General features: G+C 44.4%; 2 protein-coding genes across 3 annotated transcripts in view; one reads left to right on the top strand and one right to left on the bottom strand.

Moving 5' to 3' along the window:
- Nucleotides 1-1,164: 1,164 nt before the first annotated feature.
- ESRRA (estrogen related receptor alpha) lies at nt 1,165-20,133 on the top strand. Of its 2 annotated transcripts, none has more exons than XM_083163713.1 (8): nt 1,165-1,612; nt 4,001-4,120; nt 6,063-6,380; nt 8,343-8,459; nt 12,047-12,172; nt 13,235-13,402; nt 16,448-16,717; nt 17,335-20,133. In XM_083163713.1, exons 3-8 carry the CDS (start codon nt 6,077-6,079, stop codon nt 17,580-17,582), a joined length of 1,233 nt encoding a protein of 410 aa, XP_083019839.1. In that variant the 5' UTR covers nt 1,165-1,612; nt 4,001-4,120; nt 6,063-6,076; the 3' UTR covers nt 17,583-20,133. The 2 variants fall into 2 exon arrangements, with proteins under 2 accessions (XP_083019839.1, XP_083019838.1); XM_083163712.1 differs by lacking the exon at nt 1,165-1,612 and adding an exon at nt 1,998-2,309.
- Nucleotides 15,002-20,444, bottom strand: part of TRMT112 (tRNA methyltransferase activator subunit 11-2) — a 22,784-nt gene continuing 17,341 nt past the window's right edge. The window contains exon 5 of the mRNA XM_083163717.1: nt 15,002-16,658. The gene's annotated coding sequence lies outside the window, so the exon portion shown is untranslated. The remainder of the gene's footprint in view (nt 16,659-20,444) is intronic.

Genomic DNA, 20,444 nt, shown 5'->3' with positions numbered 1-20,444 from the left:
TCTGAACTGATGCTGATTTTAGTTCTACCAGCTATACCCCTATTCATACTGTATTTTCAACACACCCTGTACGTTACCTTGTAATTGTTTTTTGTTTGCTATGTACGGCGCTGCAGACACTTTGCGGCGCCTTATAAATAAACGTACTACTACTACTAGGAATGAATGCAGCATGTTTTAAAATGTGACAGTTAGTAATGACTACAGCTGTGCACCAGCTAGGTAACCTGGACAACGTGGACCGTTGGTAGATCTCAAGGACCGGTTTGGACAGCCCTGGTGTAAAGTGTACCCTGGCAAGGCAATTTACTGTTCTCCATTGTAGTCCATGTGGATTGCAAAGTATGAACAAATCACCTGAAAGAAAAAATATTGTGAAAAACTCATGTAAAACTTTGCATGTGTCAACCTTTTGTCAAAGTTGGCCTTGTGCATATCCACTTTTGGCCATGATAAACTTTGACTGTCGACCTAACAAATGGAACCAATCCACTTATTACATTCCATCATCCAATCTATTCTCAAGGTTTATACCCCTTTCATATCGCACCTCAAACCCGAGTTATGGCTGGGTCGAAGTGTGGTGTGGAAGCACCACACCGAATAACAAGGGTCAACCAACCAGTCAATTCAACACGAGTTATAAGAATGGGCAACCCGGGTTGACTGCGAAATGTACTAAGCTGCAAAAAGTGATAAAATGGAGAGTGATGAACAACCAGCCAATCACCTCCTATGTGTCATTTTTCACACCCAGCCTGTAATATGGCATTTCGGAGCTGGTGGTTTATCACTCTCCATTTTATAACTTTTCAAGCTTTGTACATCTGGCACTTTGGGACAGATTCTCTAAGCTTCAAAAGTGATAAAATGGAGAGTGATAAACAGCCAGCCAATCAGCTCCTACCTGCCATGTCACAAACTGTGTTTGAAAAATGTCAGACAGGAGCTGATTGGCTGGCTATTTATCACTCTCCATTTTATCACTTTTGAAGCTTAGAGAATCTGGCCTACTTAATGTGAAAGTGCCAGAGCCAGATCCGACCAGGCATATCGATGTGATAGTTGTATAGTGACATTTATAGCGATGAAGATGTCATGAGACTTCAGCCAGTTCTCTCAACCTGCAACTGGTCTGCTTTGGGTGACACTCGCTAGTTCAGCCCTGTGATCAGGAATCCTCCTGCCTTTCTGTTGCCTCTATACCCGGCCAGGTTTGCAGTGATTTGTAGTAAGGAGACCTGGGATGTGAGCAGTGTCAACAGTGATATAAGGCGCCCCGACAAAGGCGTGCTTGTGGGCGATGGCTTTCCTCCTGCCGGCAGAGGTCACATGAAGGACATGGTACTTCTCTGTCAGGCTGCTGCACATAATCCAAATGTTTGCCTGACAGACACAGCGGATCAGCTGGCGGAACTGCTCAAGGTCACCGGCTGTGTCATTGACAACCCTCTGATCACACACACCCACAGTGTGAGGCACAGGAGGCAATCTCTCAAACTCTGGCTGAAGGTGACACACAAGGTCGTTCTGTGCAACCTCCAGGATTAGCCGCAGGTTGCTCCAGACACTGGCAAGTGTCTCAATGGGTGGCTGCATTATTGTGCACTCGGTATGTATTATTATAAATAGGGCTCATACAGTACCCACATGCCATGCATCACACAGACCGCTGCACAGGACTACCGTATTATAGATCATAGCATGCAGCTAACCTGTCACACAGACTCTGCCGTGTGTGCATGTGCTGCCACTATGGTCACACAGCACAGGCACGACACATGAGTAATATAGTACATGTGTAGCGGGCCTATGTATGTGTGACACGGCAGCCATTGCGGCGGCAGCGCTAGAGAGAAGCTCCCCCAGACAGCAGCAGCAGCAGCAGGTACGCTACAGTACAGACTACAGAGTGAGATAGGAGGATTGCAGCCGCTGTCTGTGTGCTGTTGCTGCTGCTAGCTGAGCTGAGCATGCGGCTGACAAAGCTCCGCCCACTCCCCCGCCGGTCAGAGGGGGAGGAGCCAGTGTAGGAAGTGTGTCTGTGTGTGAGTGTGTGACACGGGGTGAGTGTGCGTGTGAATGAGCTGTGTCCTCTGCCGTGTCCTACACTCACAGCCCCACCACAGGAGGACAGCTGCTCACACTCACTGTATGGGCAAGTTAGTACGTTCAGAGCCATGGAACCGGCACATGCAGTAATCCTGGCTGTACATACATGATCTTGGTGACACACTTGGCGGCAGTGCACTAGAGGGTGACCCGGGGACCACTGGACACAGGCAGCGGGATGACAACAGCACCCTGAGGTGAGTTACAGCATAGTGGGGGATGTGTTGGGCAATCTGCATGTACACAGTTATTTTTAAGTATGGATACTATAGGGGTGTGTGTGTGAGTGTGATAGAGAGAGAGAGAGAGAGAGAGAGACCAGGTTTGCATTCAATGTGCAGTATTTTATATTTAGTACTTTTCTCACCTTGCTGTGTTTTTGTTGTGTTGTGTTGTGTGAGAGCCATGCTCTCTGTCAATGCAGACATGACACTGCTTTTATAAATATACTTTCTCTATTTACGAAGTGTCAACACCTAGCCCAATTTCCTGATGGATTTATTATATGGAAAGGACATCACTCTCTATATTATTATTGATCAGAATTACAATTTGTATGTTTGCGCTGTCTAGTTTTGTATTCTTTTTTGTATCATTTTAGCTACGCATATCCTTAAATCTATTAAGAAAAAAAGTGAAAAAAGAAAGGACAACTTAAAAGCTAGAAAATGTATATTTCTGACTTATAAGTTCCACCCCATTGCTGTCAGTGACTGTTGTAAACTTTGTCAATCTGGGGTGTCAAAAAGCTATATAAGTGTATGTTTCTGAATCCAGTATATAAACAATGTCATGTGCTTATTGTATTTCTAATTGTCTACAGAGCTTACGCTTTACTATTGGAAGTAGTGCAGTGACTTTGAGACAAGGTCATATGATTTTGGAGGCATAGTTCAGTGCACTTGCTCAATACATAGACTACTGCTTCAGCGTGATGTACGTCTAAAAGTGAACCAGTTTCTCCCATAATTTGGTCTTCTAAAAACAAATCTGCATTATTTTTTTATTTTTTAAATGATGCACTGGGTGTAGATTTAATGAAAAATATCTGTTCGATCAAATTTTTTTATTTTTATGTTGTATATTACATGCTTCAGCACAGCCCTATGGAGTTATTTCCAATATAAAGATCTAGAGGCACATTTATAAACAAATTGCAATCTGTATGTACCATAAATGAATATTCCTTATGGATGTATAAGGAATATTGTTTTTGTGTATATTTTATGCTTTGATCATCACTCAAGATCAGAGTCCACCTCGTTACCCCGTTCTCACTGCAGTGGAATTCCCGGGTCTAGCATGTCGACCCAGGAATGTGCCTTTTACCACAGGATTTTTGGCCGTGTGAACAGGTTGCATACCCGGATCTCATACACGGGTAAAACCCTTATTTGTACCCGTGTCTGGGATCCGGGTATGCAGACACGGGTTGACCTGTTCACACTGCCGAAAAACCCGTGTTTAAAGGCAAATTCCCGGGTAGAACTTCTTCACCCAGGAATTTGCCTTGCAGTGAGAACGGGGGTCCAGCGCGGCAGTCCCCGGCATTTAAATGCCGGGTAAAAGCCATGTCTTTCTCACTCGCAGTGAGAACACAGCATTAGAAGTAAAGTGATAGCTTACACCTCTTAATGCCATCCAATTGGAGAACCATGGATGGATAAATGCTGGTGATATTGTTACATTAGTCAATTTGAATGAAATTTCTGTTTTATGGTCAGAATAAGCTGAATAAATATGACCCTTAGTAAGATAGGTCAAGTTAAACCACCAAGGGAAAACTGTACTTTTATTTGCAGAATTGTAAGTGTGGGACCGGGTATGTAAACAGTGTCAATGATTGCTTAATATCTGTGTATTCATGTTTCTGTCCTTTTCTCTGCAGATGATCCATATATTATAACCACTGTACACACCGCACTGGTCCTACCACCTGTCGGCACAGGGTGTCTGACTCAGCGCACACTGACCGGAATAGTGTTGTTGCCTTCATGTGTATCTCTTTGTGAGTGTCTACCATGCCGTGTATGTGTTGTGTGTCTGTAATACTGGTATATGATGCAGTGAAGGTCCCATGAGGCTAATTAGTGAAGAAATTGGTGCTTTTATAAATGAACAACCTGCAGTCCAGGAACTACGCTCAGTGAGCTGTGTAATTGGATAGCCTGTTGGGGGGTGGTCCGGGTCAAAGGTTAAGTTGACAAGGTTCTATGCACAATACAGCTCCTGCACATGCGCTGATAAGTAAATATTGGAATTGTGTGGAAACCATTGGGTGTATGTATAACACTGAACTGGGCCCTCATTTAGATATACTGCCACCAATACATTCTTACACAATAGTTTGCCCTGGTTTTTACCATTGGTTTATGAGTGCTTTACAATGTGTACCAGTGGTTTATAAGCAGTCCCCAACACTGTATAGTAGCAGGGTACTCCTGTATTTGGCTATCTGTACCTTGTTGTTGTCTGTCTGTAGATTGTCTCCTTGTTGTTCCTTTACCCCCTTGTTTTCTGAAAACAAAAGCAGACGTTGCTGTTCTTGCACTTCTCTTCTGTACGCCATAAACAATAGTTGTGTTGCTACAACTGTGCTACTGTTTCTCTTCTGTCCTTTACACCCTGAGGTTATTGCTAAACCAGTCTATCTAAACTGTGTGTATGAGGCTTAAACCGAGCAAAGGTCACTATCTCGCCTCCCTTGTTTTTTCTTTCTGTGGGTTACCTAGGACTTGTCATGTCTGTGATTATCAGGGGATGGTGTTTTGTCTCTGAGCTGAGGGTGCTGTGTCTAGCATTGTGTTGGGGACTTGCACCTACTGTATGCACTAGTCACTGCTCTATTTGAACAATAAATGAAAGTAGTCCTGATGTATCTACTCTTAATAAGGTGTAATCAGCATAAAGCTTTTTCCCAGCTGTAACCCCAGTATGCTCTGTGGGTTCAGGGATACTTGGTTATTTCCCCTTGTGGCTGCAGAAACCCCAGTACAGCCATATTAGCAGATCTAGGAAGCTTTCTAATTTGGGAGCATTGTGTGATGACATCACTACACAGCCCTCTTGGGAGTTCTGAGAATAAGAGACACTCACATATCTGCTAAACAGGCCAGACTAGTGCATCTGCATTTCTGGGGGGCCCTTAGGCCAGAACCTGCGCTAATGCCCAGGGGTCTTATGTGCCACTGGTACAGTGCAGTCTAGAAGAGGGGTTTTCTGAAAGTTCAACCATGTGATTGGTCTCTTAAGCATAATGAATGTCCTTTATGAAATTCAAATTATTTGATACATATAGAGAAAGAACAGGTTCATTTGCATAAGTGCACATAGCTTTACACAGCAGAGCTTGGGTCTTGTGGATCAGCATGGCGATTGTGTAGGAGCAGAAGTTTGCAAGGAGAGCACAGTTGGGCTGTTGCAGGAAGTCAGGAATAGGGAACCTTTGGCAAGTTAGCTAACTTGCCAAACTGAAGAAAGGCATGCTGGGATGTGTAGTTTAACAACAGCTGGAGGACCAAAGGTTCCCTATTACTGCAGTACGTAATGTGCATCACCTAGTCCAATGATGGCTAACCTTGACACTCCAGCTGTTGTTGAACTACACATGCCAGCATGCCCTGCATTAGTTTTAGCATGGCCAAATAGTAAAACTGTAGCAGGGCATGCTGGGATGTGTAGTTCAACAACAGCTGGAGTGTCAAGGTTAGCCATCACTGCCTAGGCTGCTTTTCCGGCCTGCAGAGTTCATTTGTGTTAGTGATATAAGATGCCATGAAATGTGTTTCCCTGTAAAGCACTGTGTAATCTGTACACTCTCTATAAAGTTAGGCAGAGATGCAGCCACACTATGTGCATCACAATATGGATTGTTTAGTTACATTGATTAGCATCATGAAGCTGAATATATCTATTAACAATCATTTATTTATTTATTGTCTTATTTGCAGATTAGATCTTTATCATGTCTTCTCGTGACAGACGCCCTGACCTCTGCATCAAGGCAGAACCAGGGACCCCAGAGAGCATTGGGCGCCGGAGTCCTAGTGGTTCCAGTGATAGCAGTGGGCATGGGCCTGATCCACAGGGGCCACGTTGCTGCAGAGTTGGGGATGACGAACAAGAGGATACCCCTGGAAGGGGCAAATACGTCCTAAACACCATCCCAAAAAGGCTTTGCCTCGTGTGTGGAGATGTGGCTTCTGGATATCACTATGGAGTAGCCTCATGTGAGGCTTGTAAAGCTTTTTTTAAGCGTACCATACAAGGTGAGGCTCATGGGGTCCAGTTACCCAAAACAAAACCTATTATGGAAAATTCTAATTCCAGATATATATATATATATATCTGTAACTGGGGGCAAAGGCATAATGTTGTTTCCTGGGGCATGGCCTTTCCACTCACTCTCAGTGTACGTTCTGTCAATTTGCCCCCAGCCTGAATTCCTTCTGGTCACTGGGGATTGCTGGTGGGCTAAAGTAATGGCACATTAAACAGGGGACTCCTGCCTTAGGCTGCAGGGACATTGAGGCCATTAAAAATTGATGAAGGCGGCCAGGGAAAGTCTTAACAGTTGTGAGGTCAGGAAAGCAGCAGTTTGGATCAACAGGAAGTTGCAATTTCCCACCAACTGTAGTGTCTGCGTTCAGCAGCAGACAGCATGTGATGTCAGCAGCAGACAGCATGTGATGTCAGCAGCAGACTGTTGTCATCTCTGTCCCTTATATAGTAATATATGCACCGTTTTCTCTATTATATATTTATTTGACACTGGTAACTTAGACTAGTGGGTGACTGTTTTTTCTTCAGAAAAGCCCACTATTCTCCCCATAGTTATTCTGTGGCCAAGTATCTACAGGACTCACATCCATGTTACAGGGCATCAAAGGGTTCTGGGATTTTATGTAATTCTGTTACTGGATCACAAGATATATTACTTTCTGGCCATGTTGGACAGAAAAGCTTCCTTTCCATAGGATAAATCTAATAAATACTCGTTACAGACCTTGAGGGTAATAGTAAACATTGGGGATACTTATATCTATGAATTCAGCTCCCTAAGATAGGCAGAGTGATGTCATCTATTACACGATGACATCAGAAGCCATGATTCTTGTAATTTAGTGGTTCACTTACCCATAACCAATAATTGCCTTATTTGCAGTAATACCTATACTGTGGTGGGCTTGTGTTTATTCTGAGACATAGAGCAAAGCATGTGCAGATGAAACAATTGTCTTTGCTGTCAATATATACATCACAGGTAGCATCAGCTTTGTCCTGGCATCACTACAGTCTGAAGTCTGTAATTGTCTGTGAATAATTCCTGCCTATGTCAGTGGATGCCTCATACTTAGGTCATAAAAGGAAACGTTTTAATTATGAGTTTAGGCCCTTATTCTGGTTCACTTGCAAATTCCTTCTCAAATGGACAAAACCATGTGCACTGCAGGTGGGGCAGATGTAACTTGTGCAGAGAGAGTTAGATTTGGGTGAGTTATTTTGTTTCTGTGCAGGGTAAATGATGGCTGCTTTATTTTTACACTGCAATATACATCTCACTTTTCTGAAGTAAAACCCCACCCAAATCTAATTCTCTCTGCACAAGTTACATCTGCCCCCCTGCAGTGCACATGGTTTTGTCCATTTGAGAAGGAATTTGCCTTTGCCAGTGAGCCAGAATAACCCACTTAGTTTCAGTTTAAAACATGAATACAGTAATGTATTTTCAGGTAGCTTTAATTTACCAATGATGGTAAATAATGGTTTACCAATGATGGTTCAAAGGGGATCGTATGCGACTTCTCCCCTCCGAGAAGTTGCATAGTGTATGGGCACCCTACGTATGAGAATTCAGCTTGCGTATCTCCTGGAACCAGTGACATCACTGTATGCCTCATCCATCAATGATGTGCCTGGCTAATAGTGAATTTAGAAAATGTATTATCATGTATATTGGCTGAGCACACAACACTTGTCCACTGTGCGCATGAATGTCTCAGTACTGTATTACTACATGGTTATAACACAAGCCACAGCGATATTCATATTTGGCGTCATACAAAACCTGTGATCTTTTATTCAAACCGATGCATCACATTTCCCCACACTCTACTAAACCTAGAAGCTCACAGTTGCTGCATGTTATGTCCCAGGTAATGGGATTGTGTCAAGAACTACAAGTGTCCAGCTTATGTGGGAATATGCTTATGTTTCCTCACACTTTCTAGGTAATATTGAATACAGCTGCCCTGCCACAAATGAGTGTGAAATTACCAAAAGAAGGCGGAAAGCATGTCAAGCTTGTCGCTTTACTAAATGTCTGCGGGTAGGCATGCTAAAGGAAGGTGAGTCTGACGTGCATTCTTTTTCATGTACGCCTCTTACTATCATCAGTATATCATATGTTCTAAGTAGTGCGTCCAGTACTCCCTGTGCTCTACAAGTCTGGGACAGATATTCAAGTTTCAGATGTGTAAACTTGTGATGAACTTCTACATTACATTTCACAGCTGACTGGGCCTCTTGTTACAGTGCTTAGTATTGTATTTGTTTGGGGAATGTGCAGTCTATCTAAACAAATGGTCAACTCTTTCTGCTTTGTGGTGGGATTTCAATTCTGGAAGTAATAGAAATGATACTGGAATTAAGCCCCATACACACTCTATGAACAATATCACCAGAGTTTCCCTCTGAACTCCCAGGCAAATGATATTTATTTATTTATTTACAGTTTCTTATATAGTGCAGCAGATTCCATTGCACTTTACAATAGTGAATATTCAGTGTATACACTAAGCTGAGTGATAATACCGGTAAAGTATATCGTTCAGTGACATCACTGGGACCTACTGAACATACACGTCATTCACTAAATAGCCAAAATCGACCTGCTTTTTCAACAGAGGGGGGGTTGTGTGTGTGTGTGTGTGTGTGTGTGTGTGTGTGTGTGTGTGTGTGTGTGGGGGGGGTTGATAATGATATTGAGTACACACACTGGACTTTTGTTTTAAAAGATATTGTTCAGAAGGGCCCTTCTGGGCGATCTCATTTAAATTCTTGTCTAGTATGTGTGGGGCTTCAGGCATAAAACTGTGGAGAAGGGAAATATTGTATGGGACAGTTTAGAGTGTGTAATTCTGGGGTAGCCAACCCTAGTCCTCGAGAGCTACCAACAGTGCATGTTTTGCAGGTCTCCTCACAGAATCACAAGTGTGCTAATTAGCTCCATCTGTGGATCTTTTAAATTGTGTCAGTGATTAATGAGTGCAGCTGTGCAGCAGCTAGGTTGTCTGGAAAATGTGAAATGTTGGTAGCTCTCGAGGGCTAGGGTTGGCTACCACTGGTGTAATTCATACCCCTTTTACACCAAAAACCCTGGTCAGACCCTGGTCTTTGAACGCTGGAGTATCCAGGGTCTGACCCTGCTTTATACTCCATTTACACAGCACTTTGACCTGGGTCTGCACCATTTACACTGAACCTGGGTCAGCCCTGCCTTAAATATTATATATATATATATATATATATATATATATATATAATTACTACTGTTTGAATAAAATTTTTGAGGGGGTAGATGGGGAGTGCTGTCCCCAGGTGCTGGGAGGAGGGGGGTCCCTGCGGCTGCTGAGGGGAGGGGAGGGTACTTGTCAGCCTGCGGTCGGAGCTCAGCGGAGGGGATGATGTGCGCCACTGCTGTACCTCTCCCCGCAGCCGCAAAGTTTCTGCGGCGAATGTACAGTCAGTGGCGGGGGTCCCTCTGGTGCATGGGAACTAGTACTAGTTCCCATGCGCTGGAGGGACCGCCGACACTGACTGTCCATTCGCCGCAGGGACCGGCTGCCGGGGGGTGGTACAGCAATGGCGCACATCATCCCCTCCGCTGAGCTCCGACCACAGGCTGACAGGTACCCCCCTCCCCTCAGCAGCCGCAGGGACCCCCCTCCTCCCGCAGCCACTGGGCACATCTTCCCCAGCGCTGCACGCTGTGGACCCACAGCGTGTGGACCCACCCGCAGCGGGACATTTACACCGCCATTTACACGGGTCCAGTCCGGGTTCTATCCAGGTCAGGACCTGGGTAGAGGACCCGTGTAAATGGACACGGATATACCCCATTGGTGCAGTTGTCCCTGTTGGCCACTGATGCACACACTATTCATGGTCATTAGCAGATTTTATTTTTCGCCTTTTCTCCGTACTATATCATGCTTAGTCAAGGTAATTGTATTTACCATTCTGATTTGAGGATTCTTTTTTTTTTTTTTTTTTTTTTTTTTTTTGGATCATACATGTAAATGTAAGGGTTCCTGTACCTTCACAGGAGTAACAATGTTTGATACAGTATATACTTTATCTACCACACTGCTGGACATTACCATGGGTGCAGCCCACGTCCCCTGCCTGCACTGGTAGGTACAAGCAGTTCCCCGTGCTCACTCCCAGTGTATGCACAGAACGAAAACATCGCTACCCCATGTGGCTGCACATGATTTGAACCTGTGGCTTGGGTCAGATGCCGACTAACGGGACCCATTATCAAACCCCACACACACACCCCCCTCTGTTGAAAAAGCAGGTCGGACATGCCCTAATATGGTCTCCATTTTTTCAGCGTTTCTGGGGGCCACAGTGGCGTATGGTAGCGCCCCCCCCCCCCAAGCAAATCCATCACATTACACAAGGGCCGATCATCTATCTCAGGGGTGGCCAACCGGTCAGAGGTAAAGAGCCGAAAAATATTGGTAGTCAAGCTAAAGAGCCGACATCATGCGCGCGCCGAAGGCGCATGCGCCAAAAAAAGGGGCGTAGTCTATTTTGACCCCTTGGGTGGGTGTGATACAAATATGCCTCCAATAGTTGAGTGCCATATATACATATGCCCCCAATAGTGCCAGGTATGCCCCCACGGTGCCAGAAAGCTGGTATGCCCCCACGGTGCCAGAAAGCTGGTATGCCCCCACGGTGCCAGAAAGCTGGTATGCCCCCACGGTGCCAGAAAGCTGGTATGCCCCCACGGTGCCACAAACTGCTATGCCCCCACGGTGCCACAAACTGCTATGCCCCCACAGTGCCACAAACTGCTATGCCCCCACAGTGCCACAAACTGCAATGCCCCCACAGTGCCACAAACTGCAATGCCCCCACAGTGCCACAAACTGCTATGCCCCCACAGTGCCACAAACTGCTATGCCCCCACAGTGCCACAAACTGCTATGCCCCCACAGTGCCACAAACTGCTATGCCCCCACAGTGCCACAAACTGCTATGCCCCCACAGTGCCACAAACTGCTATGCCCCCACAGTGCCACAAACTGCTATGCCCCCACAGTGCAATTTACCCAGCAGCAGCACTCACTGTTGTTGCTGCTGCTGCCGGGCGGGGAGAGGACAGTCTGGTGTCCCCCTGCAGTCCTCCTGTCATGTCACTGATGGGAGGAGAGCACAGCACGCCGCGCGTCTCCTTCCCCCTCACTTCCCTGTGACTGGGCCGTCCACCAATCAAAGCTCGCTGGCCGGCTCCTGATTGGCTACTGGCCCACGAGCTCTGATTAGCGGATGGTCCAGTCACAAGGATGCACAGTAAGGGGTAGGAGAGATGCGCGCTCTCCTCCCCTCGGAAGGAGAAGGGATTCAGGGAACTGGCAGCAGGGGGGACTGGGACGGACGGTGGGCGGCAGGCAGCAGTGGGAGCAGGAGCCGCACTTTACAAGGGGGAGAGCCGCATGAGGCTCAAGAGCCACGGGTTGGCCACCACTGATCTATCTGAATGACCTTTATCTGCCCTTGATGAAACATCTTATGTTGTAGATTACATGCCCCTGGCTTTAGACCTGAGCACTTCCACAAAGCAGCAGCCATTAGTTATTATATCTTTCTGCATAAATGGGATCCTTCAGTTCTGTGTGTGAAATTATTTCTGCACCTGCAGGTGTGCGTTTAGACCGTGTGAGGGGCGGTCGGCAGAAGTACAAGAGAAGACCAGATGGAGATATTCTACAGTATACACCAGGGGGACAATCCCAGCAAAGTACAGCAATGGTTGTCAAAAAGCAAGGTAAGTTCTTTCAGTCGGCATTCACAGATGTGGAGTTCCGTGTTGTGACATGACTGCAATTTCCAAGCATTTCCCTGTAAAATGCATGAGAAACCTAAATTGCACATATGAATCCTAATCCACACAAAGCTGGTCTGGTAGCAATTACTGTACTATTTGTTAGATCCATTTCGTTCTTAACATTTAGTAGATCAATTGGGGTCTCCCCACTGCCAACCAACAGCCACACTGCACATCTCGCACCAGCTCGGCACCCAGATGTGTCTCCAGCAGTGTCTCTCACCGGCCCAGCACCCACGTGCCCCGCCTGCTTCACAGCTGCCTGCCCGCACAGCTAAGCATTTTTTCGTTAGGAAAGCCAATCCTGGGATTGAAAAAAAGAAATGCCCCAGGATTGGCTTCCCTACATGTGGAAATGTAATTCTCTCTGCACACGTTGCATCAGCCCACCTGCAGTGCACATGATTTTGTCCATTAAAGAAGAAATTTGCTTTTGAAAACTGACCTGAATCACACCCCCTGTTGCTACACAAGAGGAGCAAATACATTTTATACGGTTTCTCTGCAGGGTAAATAATGGCTGCTTTTGCATATAGGCAGCTTTATTTTTACACCGCAACTTAGATTTCTGTTTGAACACACCCCTTACAAATCTAATGCTGTGTACACGGTTTGATTTAGTGTAATTTTCTATTTGATTTGGTCTATATGCATTAGATGCAGATTCTATCCTGATCCACGGCATCGGGATCGAAAGCAGAAATAGACTTGGTGGACAAGTCTATTTCTGCTTTGATCTGCTAGATCGAAAGCAGCATCCGCCCCTCCCTCCTGGCCGATGCCAGCAACTTGCCGCCTGTCGATATCGAATCTGTATCCACAGCCGTCGGGTCGTGTGTACAAAACATGGGTTTGCCTATTTGCAAGCGTTTTTGCGTTGTTAACAAAGTCGAATCAGGCCCCTAATACAGTATTATTTATAATAATAAAAAAAGTAAACTACACAATAAATTGGCTGTTTGGGCTTCTCCATGACACCTTTTGTCTTGATTTCTTCTTTAGCTCCAATGAACACTGTAGTCTCCCATCTGCTGGTGGCAGAACCAGATAAGCTGTTTGCTATGCCAGACCCTGCGCTTCCTGATGGCTACCTGAAGTCCATGAGCACATTATGTGACCTTGCTGACCGAGAGATTGTCATCATCATCAGCTGGGCCAAGAACATCCCAGGTGTGTGTCGGAAGCGTTGGCTTTCTTCAGCTCTTACTATTTCATTTCTTTGTAGATATTTTTTTTTATTGAAAGATTATGTGCATACATGTCAAATTGTTTAACAATCTTTGGGGCAGATGTATTAAGCCTGGGGAAAAGATAAACTAGAGATAAAGTGGAAGAAGATAACGCACCAACCAATCAGCTGTGTCTGAAATATGACAGTTGGGAGTTGATTGGTTGGTGCTTTATCATCTTCCAGTTTATCTCTTCACCAGACTTAATACATCTGCCCCACTATGACAAATAAGATCAACAAATAATACAAGGATCCAGTAGACCAACAAGCCATATACGTAAATGTACAATGCAATGTTTGTTTCTACTATACAGTTATATTGTGTAACACTACCATCAGAAAATAGATATCAAATGGAAAGAAAACAAAAACACAGACACTCTGTCGGTGCGGCCTGGTAACTCTTAGCAGAGGCTGATATGTTATTCTCTCACACTTGGTATGGCCTGGACCCAGACCAGAAGCAGCGAACAGGAGTTTCTTACATGGTACAATTTAATGGGTGCAATGCGCGCTCCCGTCCACATCCCATCACACAACACAAAAAGTATGTGCTGCACTTTTTGTACTAGATTGGATCTTATTGCATTGCAAAACGTATGCGATGCGATCTAGTCCAAATTGCATACAATATTTGTACCGTGTATGAGCACCTTAACACAAATGTGGACCACAACAACGCAAATGATAAACAAGCTAGAGAGGAAGAAAATTGGACAACGGTTGAGAGACTCACTATAAAACAGGCATGAATCAGTTAGCCCATGGGGAGTGGAAGCCGATCCAGCACTCAATGAGACTGGATCCAATGAAGGGTAAGCAAAGAGTCAGAGTCGGCGAAGGAGAACAGACTCATTGGAAGAAAGGATAGTAAGGGGGGTGAAGGGCCCTGCCTGAGTAGGCACAGGTATTCTGGTAATGGTTTAAAACAGAGGATAAACAGTGGAAAAGACAAGTTCATGGCATGAGGGAAGGGCAAATATTTGAAGATGGGTAGCCAGTGGAAAGTCTCACTTGGACTTGGAGGGAGTTGGGGGTGGGATCGATCGGGAGAAATGCTGGAGGTGGAGATGTAGAGGTGGCAGTCAGGAAAAGTGGCATGGGTGAGCAGCAGTATAGACAGAGATGAGATCAAAGATGTAGGAGGGCATAGCAATATTAAGACTTTTGTATGTGAGGGTTAGGAGTTTGAACTGGATTTGGAAGGGGAAAATGAGCCAGTGGAGCAGGTTGCAGTGAGAGGAGGCTGGCACAGAGCATTTAGAGAGGAAAACTATAAGTACTGTACATTAGCATTCAGTTAGAGAACGACAATTAGGGTTTCTTAAGGTTAGTTGTGAAAAGTGCATATATGAGGACTGTCGGTTGAAAGGGACAAGGAGCCAGATTCTCTAAGCTTCAAAAGTGATAAAATGGAGAGTGATAAACAACCAGCCAATCAGCTCCTACCTGACATGTCACAGACTGTGTTTGAAAAATGTCAGGCAAGAGCTGATTGGCTGGCTGTTTATCACTCTCCATTTTATCACTTTTGAAGCTTAGAGAATCTGGCCCATGGTGGAAGCCGGCAACAGAAAGTGTTGTGTCCATAGGGTGATGAGCACAAGAGAAGATGCTGTAGTGGGAAACTTTACAGAGCGTCATGCTATTATAATTGTGAGACAAAGAAAGGCCACGTTTTGGGAATCAGTGACAATATATTTTTCCAACGTATGGCAAAAGATCAGGTTTTTTTTCTAGTAGAATAGTTCAAGCCCAATAATCAAATGCCCATCGCATTGTACCAGGGGTGGGAAGTAGGGGCAGGTCAGGGAGATGTCACTTTATGAGGAATGATTGAAAAGCGCCATTAATAATGCAAATAGGAAACTCGTTGTCCAGTAGATAAAGCAAAGTTACCAAACACATTACTGGGCTGCATTCTTAGTCCATTACAGTGTCCGTATAGAGTTCAGTGCAACTGCCCTAATCCTGCAACTGTTACACTGCACCGCTTGATTATAAAGGCACACATTACTGAATATTTTTACTTGCATGAGATTATTGCAAGCAACTGAGGTGTAGCATTCATGTTGTCCCCTTCCAAACACATGCATGCATCCTGGAGCCAATGCAGTGTGACTATGCCTATGTAGGGAGTATCGGTTATATTTGGAGGGAAAGACCATATTCAAATTCTGCAATTAAGATCTATTTTCACAATGAGCTGAGCACTGGTTAAATCATACAAGAGACAAATATCCTTTGAAATCAGAATGCCTGAAAATGGGATAGAGCATTTGGACCAAGAAAGACCCAGGTGTCCGGTCTAATGGACTTTAACTTACAGTAAATGTATTATGTAGATTATTAACAAACCCTTGGTTAATGTCTCACAGCAGTGTATGGCCAGCCGAGACCATGCAAGCCCGGGCAGGTACGCATGCTACCCATCACAATTTGTTGAGGTCCGAGGTCAGACGGCCAGCAGGTCCGACCACCGACTCAGGTCCCATGCATACGGCATCATACATCGGACGAGAGGGGACATCAAACTGACCCAATTTGGGTCGATTTGACAGCCCGATTTGTCTGAATTCCTTTAATCCTGCAGATGCTGTCCATAAGCCTTGACAAAAAAATGGTCCTGCATGTAGACTGGTGTTGAAGAGGACGTTTTTGCAAATGAATAGATTTTCAGCCAAAATGTTGCCAAAAGAATTTCATCAGTCCTGGACACCAAATCCAAAGTTGTGGGGGCATCTAAACCAAAAAACATCATACACTGAAGAGGACAAGGGCACACATGCCCTTTTAGCAAGGTCATGACCACACAGCTTTACCTATTTTAATGGTTATGTGGTTCTTTGTATTGACATATATAGGTTTTAAATGCAAGACTGAACTTGGTTTTTCAGTGATTATTTTCCCATGTGTTAAATTAGATTTTGAAAGGCTTGCAGCTGTGTTCTTAAGTTCACAACTGTAATTTTGATCTTTCGCAGGTTTTTCCTCGCTTTCTTTATCGGACCAGATGAGTCTTTTGCAAAGTGTCTGGATGGAAGTGCTGCTCCTGGGTGTTGTTTTCCGCTCACTACCATATGAAGATGAAGTTGTGTTTGCTGAGGATTTTGTATTAGATGAGGAATCTTCTCGTTCTGTCCGTCTCTCAGACCTCTGCTCCTGCGTCCTGCATCTGGTACGCAAGTATCGAGCCTTGCGTGTGGAGAGAGAAGAATATGTTATGCTGAAGGCCCTGACCTTAACAAACTCAGGTGAGTAATCCTGATGTGGCCCATAAGGGGATGCGTGAAAAAATGTATTATTGCAAATAAACCTATGATCTCGTTTTATTATAAGCACAGTAACCAATTCCTGCCCCACTGTATGGTAGTATGAGCAAAACCAATCTCCTAAAATGCAGTTTCCTCTATAGCAGTAAATTTGGGAATTACCAAGCGCTCACCCTTTAGATGAAGAAAAGTGTTTATTGTATAGCAAAATCAATAAATGAAAGAGAGGAGAAAGGTGTTGTAATAAAATGGTGTTTATTAATTATTTAAACTAAGCTAATATTGTAGTGATGCAGTAATGTATAGTCCTGGGTATCTACACAGGAATAGGCCAGCGAGGTATCACTCTGCCTGGACTTTATGGGGCTTAAGGGTGTCTGATTAAGGATCCCATTGTTACCTTAGGTCCCTCACCTGGGACCTAAGTCCAAACACAGGTGACTGGTCTCTGGTTGGGCAGCACCCCACATCCACCACTAGATAAAATCCAGGTACAATCACTAGACAAATTTAAGCGCTATTGCAAAACATCCTAGATCCTCCATAGCAGGCAAGTCACCACAGGCTTAGAGCCTAATCCATGATTGTTTTCTTTATAGACTCCGTGCACATTGAAGATCCAGACGCAGTTCTACGTCTTCGTGATGCCCTACAGGAAGCACTCAGCGAGTATGAGTCCAATCGTCACCCCGAGGAACCCTGTCGTGATGGGAAATTACTTCTTACACTCCCCCTGTTGCGACAGACTGCCGGCCGGGTCCTTCAACACTTCCATGCCCTGCGAGAAGAAGGGACTGTCCCTATGCATAAGCTCTTCCTGGAGATGCTGGAGGCTATGATGGACTAAAATGGAGTGGAGATAGTGAAGCTATTCTAGCAGGAGAACCATGTCACTTCCTCATAATGCTACAGTGCATAGAATCTGTGTAAAGCAAGCAGGGACTAACTTAATGAATTTGCAAATCAACTCATTTTTATTTTCTTTCCAACCACAATTTCTTCCTGGAATAGATTCTAGACTGACGAGGAAGATACGACAGGTGCAGGCACATGAAGCTGTGCTGTGGCTTAATCGAGCCATGGACATTGACAGCTTAAGTGATATATTCAATACAAAGCCATCTGGCATTGACTAGTGGGAAGAGGTGTGTTCCCTGGATCCTTCATCCCAAGATCAGTGTTATGGCTGTATTCTGGTTTAATTAAGCAATGTGTTAATATCCTATGGTAGGATAAGCAAACCGTAAAGAGACCTGAGAGTCTTTCTTTGCCTCAAGTATACTCTTGAGCCATACATGAATCCCTATAAGCAATAGGGCACATCACACAACTGCTGTAATATAAGTTGGTGACTTGTGTCTCTCCTTTTCTCTTACTGACCTACATTGTGTATGACTTCATGCCAGTTAATTCATTTTATTGTTAATGAAAATCTGCCTCAGTCATTTATTAGGTGACTAATTGTATATAAATGTCCCTATGCTTTTGGATGTGCGGTCCTGGTAAGGACATTGGTTCCTAACTGACCAAACATTGAGGCAGATGTATTAAGCCTGCTGAAGAGATACAGTAGACCAGTGGTTCCCAAACTTTTTTGAATCACGGCACCCTTGAGCATCAAATTTTTTTCAAGGCACCCCTAGGCCAAATGCTTCTTATCACGAAATTCAGATTTTTTTTTTATTGTGCATTGTGTTTATATGTCACAGTTATCTGGTGAGGGACAGGATTTGCTTCTGTTTGTCCACATATATTATGATTGGCAGCCACCAGCACCAGTTTTGCCTGGTACATTGTCCATAAATAATATGAATTAATCTTAGTCCACCAACCCAAGGCACCCCAGGGTGCCTAGGCACACAGTTTGGGAACTACTGCAGTAGACGGTGGTGATGCACCAGCCAATCAGCTATGTTTGAAAAATGAAAGTTAGGAGTTGATTGGCTAGTGCGTTATCACTTTCAATTTTTTTTTCTCTTCACCGGGCTTAATACATCTGCCCTATTGTGGTAAATACCGTATTGTTAGAACTGCATATGCTGTTTGGGGTATGCATTTCCAAGTTCGCTTTTACATTTGCCAGAACAAATTCTTGCTCCTGTGTAGAACTTCTATATGTGTGACTAGGGTTTTTCAGGTATATTTTAGTGTTTATAGTTTACTCTTTGCGCCTATAATGACAGTTAAGCAGAACGCTACAGTTTGTCGATCCCTATTCATTATGGTTAGGTCCACTCGAACATCAACTCAAGTTCTCATAATATAAATATAACCTTTGCAAAGTCTATAAATGCATAGATGTAGGGGCTATGCAGCACCAGTGGATGAATGTTAACATGTCATATAGCCATATATATGTGATTGTGTAAAATGTTCTCATTTGAAAGAAAATAATGTAGGGTAGGATAATCTGTCACATACATACCCCTAAACAGTTTACCCCAAAATCTGTTAACCAGATCCCTGTGCAGCTCGTACCAAAAACATCAGGTAATTAACAATTGTAAAAGGTCAGACTTGGATTCTGTAGCTAACAGACATGGTTCAAGTTTAAACTAAGGTTTTTCTGCAGCATGGCTGCTATATACATTACCATACGTTATCATTACTGATAGCTAAATCACTTTCCACATAATTACTTTCCACATAATTATGAATAATTACTGAATATGAATAAGGTCAAAAAGCTGAGATTCAGTTATTTAAACGTTATATGAAGTAACTTGGCACATAGCGTGATTCTAAACAAGCTGGCCCCATGTTTTCAGCATTCTTTGTGGGGAAAACAAGTGGGATTATTGCTGAGCAAAATACATGGACTAACCTGTGAACAATGAAAGAAAGAAGTTTAGAGTTTTATAGGCACCTGACTGTCAGGACACCAACCGTAAGATCCCAATGGCATCCCCACTCCCGGTACTTACCTCTGGGATCCATCTGGATTCTGGCATTTAGTATCCCACTGTTGTTCTGCCATCTGGATCCGGACTGTTAGGATTTTGACCGAATCCCTTTCTAAACTAGCAGTCACTGTTCTGTTAGAAAAAAACACCTCTCTCCAAACACAAGCAATGGTGGAGGCTGTATGCATATTTACATATGCGTATACATATTTTAAAAAGGTTTAAATAGGGATCTCTAAATAATATGAAGAGACACCATTAGGCTGCTAATAAAATGTAATGATTTTTTTTTATAATTAACTAGGGTTTATTTTGCTATAAAATCCTCGGTACTTGTTTCCTATCTGGGCGCCCGCTACGTTAATTGCGCACCATGCTATTCTCCGTATAAAAATCGGATTGCATCGGATACCACAAATGCACATACACGATATTGAACGATGCGATGCGATTTCGTTCCCGCTTTTATGGTTGGCCCATAGGATATATAGGAAACCCCCCCCCCCCCTGATGGTTTAAAATGCGCCTCCATTGTTAACGCCACCCCAGTATTGACGTCAACCCGAAGCGTGGCGAGCGCAGCGGTACGCGTCCTCCGACTTTTTCATACCCCCACTATCCACGTCGGCATGGAGTTGAGAATAGAATAGTGTGGCGAGCGCAGCGAGCCCGAAGCGTGGCGAGCCCCGCGAGGGGACGCGGATACTTCACAGGTATCCGTGTCCCCTCGCGGGCTTCACAGGTATCCGCGTCCCCTCGCGGGCTTCACAGGTATCCGCTGCGCTCGCCACACTATTCTATTCTCA

This window comes from Crinia signifera, chromosome 11 (assembly GCF_055691185.1).
Source record: "Crinia signifera chromosome 11, ASM5569118v1, whole genome shotgun sequence".
NCBI lineage: Eukaryota > Metazoa > Chordata > Amphibia > Anura > Myobatrachidae > Crinia > Crinia signifera.
This window is presented reverse-complemented; position numbering and strand designations above follow the sequence as displayed.

What these genes read in the sequence shown, in the direction of transcription:
- ESRRA (XM_083163713.1), top strand. Translation starts at nt 6,077, where the DNA reads ATGTCTTCTCGTGACAGACGCCCTGACCTCTGCATCAAGGCAGAACCA. An exon ending in AATGGTTGTCAAAAAGCAAG is followed by an intron (nt 12,173 to 13,234) that starts GTAAGTTCTTTC and finishes TTTCTTCTTTAG; the next exon opens with CTCCAATGAACACTGTAGTC. An exon ending in CCTGACCTTAACAAACTCAG is followed by an intron (nt 16,718 to 17,334) that starts GTGAGTAATCCT and finishes TTTTCTTTATAG; the next exon opens with ACTCCGTGCACATTGAAGAT.